Here is a 6538-nt window from a genome sequence, read left to right on the forward strand (position 1 = left end):
AGGAATGCGTGTGCTTCTGAGGATTAATGCAGATAAAATCACCCCTGCGGGCTCCTTAATCAGCAGCATTTAATGCATTAGGACGGGCCAGTGACCATCTGTGTCCTGTGCAGAAGGACTTCACCCTCATCATAGCTCCTCACTGATCTTGTGGAGGAATCCACCTCCTGGTTTGTTGCAAATGGTAGAATTCTTATAATTAATGAGTTGCTTTCTCACATTGCCCTAATCAGCATTTGGTTCTGATCAGTGGAAGCTCCAAGGGAGAGATGCAGGTCCACACCTGCAGAAGATGGTGCTCAGACCCTCTAAGACAAATTTGTCTCTTGTTTTTATTCCTCTGGGAGCAGAAGCATCTAGCAGCGTGTGGAAGGTTTGGGCACTTGGTTACCCAGGGGTGGGCCTGGGTTTGATGGCTGAGCAATGGGGACGGCGTGAGGAGCTGACAGAACCACCATGTCCATGTGAGGACGGGCCTGCTGTGCAGAGCCAGGCAGTCGTTTTGGCTTTCTAGCCTTGGGAAAAGTCCTGCCCAATTCTCTGTGGGATGGGGTGATCCTCATCATCTAAACCAAGCACAGCAGGTTCCCTGGGCAGGTGCTTGTCGGCCTCTTGGAGGAAGCGGTGGATGTCATTGGCAGTATCGGCGTCACCATTGTGCTGGTAGGTCTCAGCCATCTTCAGCAGCCTGTGCCCACATTCCCTCCTCTGGTCTGTCTGCACGGGGATTTTGTAGCATTCCATGAACTTGGCCTTTGCGCTAGCCTTGCATTTCTCCCGGTTGCAGAAGAAATCTCCCCAGAAGAGATTCAGGGCTTGACGGCATCTGAGGCTCAGGGTGTCGATTTTCTTCTGCAGCTCCTCATAGATCTTTTCTTCCTGTGCTGGCTTTTTTACACCAATGAACTCTGCCAACTGCAGCTTGACAAGTGTAAGGTCAAGGTCTGGATGTTCCTGAACAATTTGCTGGAGGTCCTTGATGGCTTTACACCGTATCTTATCACTCTCTTTGTGATCTGCTTTAAGCCAGCGTTGCTTGTAGCAGTTGGCCAAGGCCTGGTAGAGAAGGTGGTAACCTGGATCCTGCTGCAGGGCTTGTTGGATGATCTGAAATGCCCGTTCTGTTGACAGTGGCATCCAGAACAAAGCTGCTAGTTTGAGGACCTCGGGGTCAGAGCTTCTCTCTGCACATTCTTTAGCTAAGGCAATTGATTTTTCCCTATCAACTTGTTTAAGTAGCTTGGCCAAATATATTTTGGCTCTGTAGTTTTCTGGCTGCTCGTTGACAATCCTTTCCAACTGGATTCTGGCTTCTCTTTCAATATCAGGTTGCCAGGAGAAATTCCAGGAGGAATAAAGAGCCATTGCAAGCCCAGTACGGAAGGAGCTGTTCTCTGGTTCAAGCATCAAGGCCGTGTTGAAGCACTCTCTTGCCCGTCCCCCATTTCGGGCTCTGATAGCCAGCAGGGACCAGCCTTTGAGGGCCTGGATGTGCGGGATCAGCCGCACGTCCCAAGGAGTTGGGCAGAGCTTCTTAGCTCGTTCCTGGTAGATTTCAGCTTCCTGGTAGGAGCCCTGAAGGTAGTGGATCCAAGCATAATTCCCGTAGATGATCAAAGAGCCAGCAGTAGATGTCGGTAGATCCTTCTCATCGTTGTGCTCCTCAGCAGCTTTGAGGCTCTGCAGAGCTTCCTTACTCTGCTTGTTCATCTGGTGCAGGTAGGCCTGGAGCCCCAGGAGGGCCCCCTGGTTCTGGTGGGCTGTGTGCTTGATCTCAACAGCCAACTTCTGCAGGAGATGCCAAAGACTGAAAGAGTCAACATCCATCTTCCAGGTGAAGTGACACTGAAGGGCATCCAGCTTCTCCTTCAGCCGCTCCTGGCTACAAAGAAGAAGTGATGAGTTATTAAAGGGTGTGCCCACACAGAGGGAGAAAAGAGGAGGGGAGGTGGAGGAGGAGACTCTCTCCAGTTGCTCAACACATCCCTTGCACTCAGGCTACTAAAGAACCTGCAAATCCTTGTTCCAATCAGCCCATTTTTCAGGGAGCTCTCTGTGAGCCTTCCCGTTAAAGAGCAGCAAGCCAGGAAAGGAGTCACCAGTGCCTGGGGCCAGGGTTGCTCTCTCACCTAAGGCAAAGGCCCTTGGATGGGCTGAAAAAAGGGAGTGTAGAGCCAGCCCCACCCACAAGTTGAAAGACTGGTTTCTCTCGTTTCTCCTTTTGTGAGGAGGAAGCAGGGGTTGTGTCTTCAGCTGAAGGGTGAAGAAATGGCTCCAAAAAGAGCCCAGCAAGGTAAGGAAGATGTTAGACTGGAGTCTCTTCCATGAGGAAAGGCTGAGACAGCTGAGACTATTCAGCTCAGAGAACAGAAGGCTCGGAAGGATCTTAGAGCTGTAGAAATACCTGAAGGGAGGGTGCAAAGCAGTGCCAGGCTTTTTTAGTGGTGCCCAGTGCCAGGGCAAAAATGGCACAAACAAGCCCAGGAAGCTCCATCTGGACATCAGGAAATTTAACTGTGAGAAGAAGAAAGGCCTTGCACATTTTTCCTGGACAGGTTGTGCAGTATCTACCCTCAGAGAGACTCCAGAGCTGTCTGGATGCAGCACCTTGGACAAGGTGACTTTCAGAGGCTCTTTCCAGCCTTAAGCATGGTGAGGTTCTGAGCAGGATGCTGTGCTGAGCCTTGTCCCCCCTCACCCTGCGGCTGTGGGAGCTGTGACAAGAAGGGATGCTGCGCACTCACCTCAGTTTTCCTGCGGCCATCATGTCACTGTCGAGGGATGAGGGCTTGGCTCTTCCACCCAGCAGCAGATCCTGAGCACAATAGTGTAACCTGGAGGCTGAGCCTTAAATAAGAAGCTTTCTCCTGGGTGGAGTCTGATGAAACCACTTGCTGAGGATGAAACGAAACAGGAAGAGTTTAAACCAAAAATGAAAGTATTCTCTTCCTATCTGAAAGTTATCACCTTCCCTTCATAAAATGGTACTGGGGAAGAAAGGGAACTCTGTGGTCAGAGCAGCAGGGTCTGGACTCCCCCCGGAGACCTTCTCCCTGCTGAAAAGGACTTCAATGTTCCAACTTTTAGGAAGCACCTGGTGTAAGGCGATGGAGGATCCATCAGAATGGAAGCATGGCATCACGTTGGTATCATCAGTGATGAGCCAAAGGCTCCTTGTCACTCTGCAGGACTTAGTCCCCAGGCCTTGTCTGGATCTGCCCTCTCACTTTTGCTGGAGTTTCTCATCTGCCTGTCACAGAAACTGCCCAAAAAAAAGGTGATGACAATTGCATTTGCACAGTTTGGTGTGAGGTACAGCAGTGCACCTGGGGAAAATCCCCAAAAATCCTTCCCTAAGGAGCAGGAAGTGCTGACAGAGCAGAGGATGCTGAGCTGGAGATGGCCCCAGGGCTGTCAGCAGCTCACCAGGAAGCCACTGCTAACCACTGAGGTTTTGGCAGGTGACAGAAACCAGTGGAAGTGACAGAAAAAATACAGGTAAAATGCAGGGCACGTGGTATGTCTGGGTGTAACGGGGGATTGCAGCCCTGGGAAGAAAGCTTCCAGTGGAGAGAATAGCAGAAAATGCATTTTAAAAAGTAGCCTCAAGTAAACTCTAAACAGAGAAGGAAGAAACCACCAGCCTTAGAATCACATTCCTCCCAGCAAAGAAGAAGAAACCCATCACTATTTCCCCCTCAGGATGCTGATGAGTCACTGCAGCAGCGCAGGGGAAGGAGGAGAATTTACTGCTGGAGGAGCAGGGTAGATGCTTTTATCCCCTGTTTATTTTTTTCTGTTGCTGACAACCTTTAATAGAAAATGAGTAATTTGGCTATTAGCGTTAGCACTGCTGGATGAACAATGAGTGATTGCTCTATCTTGATTAGGCAGAAGCATTAATTAGACAACGGGTAACATCTAATTCTTGAATCTTCACATCAGCATCTTCTTTCAGCATCTTTCTGTGCATTTGAGCTTGACCAAGCTGCTTCTCTCTTGCCTGGAGTGGCCAGGATGGGGCTGAGTTGGGTGCTGGGCAGATGTTTTGTCTCCTTGGGCTGGGGCAGAACTGGCAGGATGGAGGAGAAAATTCACTGCTCCAATCCCTCAGGCCTTGACAACAGTTCTTGGCTACTTCTGCTAATATTAGGGCTGGTTTGAGGATGATTAGAGTTCTGTGCAACAGCTATTAATATCATACAAAGCTTGGATGGAAGTCAAAAATAACAGCAAATGAGAAAACTACCAACCAGCAGCCAAATAGGAAGTACAGGCAAGGCTTGGTGTTGTGAAAGATAAATGGTGGGAAGGAAAAGCAAAAGAGCTGCAATGAGATGCAGAGGAAAAAATAATACAAATATTTTTGTTGGTGCTTTGAAAACAGTCCTTGGCTTCAAAACATTCTGTTACATCAAATAACACTGATCGAATTCTGAGCTGGTTGAAAGGAAATCCTGGTTTATTTGTCCAGAAAAGCACCTGTTTGTTATAAAGTTCCTTCAACTGATTCTGGGCCACAAGGAAGGGGCTCTGAAGCACCAGAGTGAGCTGCACTATGGAGCAGGAAAGACAGAACCTGGAAATGCTGTTCTGCAAAGAGTGCCTTGGGAAGCTTCAAGAAGCTCCATCTGAGCATCCAAGGCCAGAACTAAAAATACTTTGAGGTGTGGCTGCAGAATTTCCCTGACACAGTCTGAGTCCTGGCTGAACATCTGTTAATTCTCTCTAACTTCCTTGCTGGCATTCACATCCAGGTGAGGCTGCTGTGAGTAAGAGGACAGGTGACAAACAGGGGTTTTGTGTTTGTCACAGTTTCTATCGCCCCCTTTCAGCTCCCATTGGCTGTGCTGCTCCCACGGGGAGTACCAACCTCCCCGGGGAAAGAAGGTGGCAAAAGCAGACTTTAAACCTGATAAGGCTTTATCCTTTAATTCTTTCACAGAAGTGTTTAATTCATGGCTGTGTACAAATCCCTGGCTGAAAACCTGAGATCTCCGCCTGCCTGGAAACTTGAGGAGAGAATCCTTTGCTGTCAAGGTGCTGAAGGCCTGGCACAGGTGCCCAGAGCAGCTGTGGCTGTCCCTGGATCCCTGGAAGTGTCCAAGGCCGGGCTGGATGGGGCTTGGTCTGGTGGAACCATGGCAGGAGCATGGAACTGGATGATTTTTTAGGTCACTCTCAACATAAAACTTCCTATGACCTCAGTATTTTTGATGAGACCAAACAGGCAATGTTTTTCCCAGAAAAGGGCTTAGGAACTTGAGAAATGCCCATTTTCCCCTCTTGTCTGTTCACTGACAAGCTGTCCCGAGCTCGGGCGTTGCTGCAGGACTCGGTGCCAGCAGATGGCAGAGGCTCCCCACGGATGACACTGCTGGGTTTGTGCAGTGCCGTTCTCTCCCCAGCCTGGGACAAAGAGCGATGCTTTTCACCACCTTTTAGGTTTCTGCCTCGCAGTTGGATTCTTTTTTAACAATATTCCAACCCTCTCCCCTTTATTTGGATGAAAATATCTATATTTGGGAAAGAGGTGGTTTCCCATGCAAGAAAACAAAGCAGGATCTTAGAGAGCTGCCTGCGAAGGGTGATCATCCTCCAAGGGAAGGACTGGGCAGCATTTAAAATTAAAAAGTAGATATTTTTAATTCTAATATAGGCAGGAACTGTGGAGCCAATATTGTTGCCTCAGCGCAATATTCGCTCTCCTTGTTTCCAAATGCTTTGGGTGTGCAGCCTCTGTGCACACCCTGGTTCTTCCTCACTCCAATAGTGGTGCTTGGATCTACTGATTCCTCTGGACAAAGGTGGCCTGGACTTTGTGCCTTGCTCACACCTGAGTGCTGGGTGGCCACCAGAGCCTGGATTTGCTGCTGTGGGGTGGGGAATAGCTGCGCTCCAGACACTCCTGGTTCCCCCAAACCCGACAGGGGATGCTGGTGATGCTTTTCTCTCCTGGGCAGCCACTCAAGCAGAAAATGGAGCTGTTGTGCATTTCAAAACCTTTCAAATACCTTCTAGAAGCGCCTTTCTCTCCTGAATTAATCCATCTCCAAAACCATGAGTGCCTGTTTACAGCTGGGTGAGCCTTGATCAGCACGGGAGAAACGATTCCAGGGAGCAGAGCCCCGATGATAGCGAGGGGTTCAGTTAACTGCCCCCAGCCCCAGCCCCAGGGTGTGTCAGGAGGGGCTGGAAGACACTGAGATACCAACGGCCTGCCCTGGCTGCTCAGGGAGGGCAGCTTATCTGCCAGAGCAAAGCCTTCCCTGCTATCAGCACCCCAGAGACACTCAACTGTCTTCCAACTGCTCTGATGGGCCGATAAACCCGGAGCATTTGCTGCTCCAGGGGCTCATCTGGGGCAGGGAGAGCAGCAGCACTGGGAGAGGTTGGGGTGGTGGGAGTTCTTAACTCTCCCTTTTGATCCAGCTCCTGCCCTGTGAGGGGGCTGCAGCCTTCACCCCATCTGAGAGCGAGGAAAAGTTCAGGAAAATCAAAAAAAAGGCAGTGAAAATTCAGGAGGAATTTCTTCATG

General features: G+C 49.8%; 1 protein-coding gene across 1 annotated transcript; it reads right to left on the minus strand.

The window, feature by feature from the left end:
* Nucleotides 1-10: 10 nt before the first annotated feature.
* Nucleotides 11-2767, minus strand: LOC102038864 (interferon-induced protein with tetratricopeptide repeats 1-like). Its single transcript, XM_005430104.3, has 2 exons — nucleotides 2745-2767; nucleotides 11-1882 (listed from the first exon to the last, which is right to left on the minus strand). Exons 1-2 carry the CDS (start codon nucleotides 2765-2767, stop codon nucleotides 511-513), a joined length of 1395 nt encoding a protein of 464 aa, XP_005430161.2. The 3' UTR covers nucleotides 11-510.
* Nucleotides 2768-6538: the final 3771 nt, after the last annotated feature.

Source organism: Geospiza fortis, unplaced genomic scaffold, assembly GCF_000277835.1.
Source record: "Geospiza fortis unplaced genomic scaffold, GeoFor_1.0 scaffold676, whole genome shotgun sequence".
Classification (NCBI taxonomy): Eukaryota; Metazoa; Chordata; class Aves; order Passeriformes; family Thraupidae; genus Geospiza; species Geospiza fortis.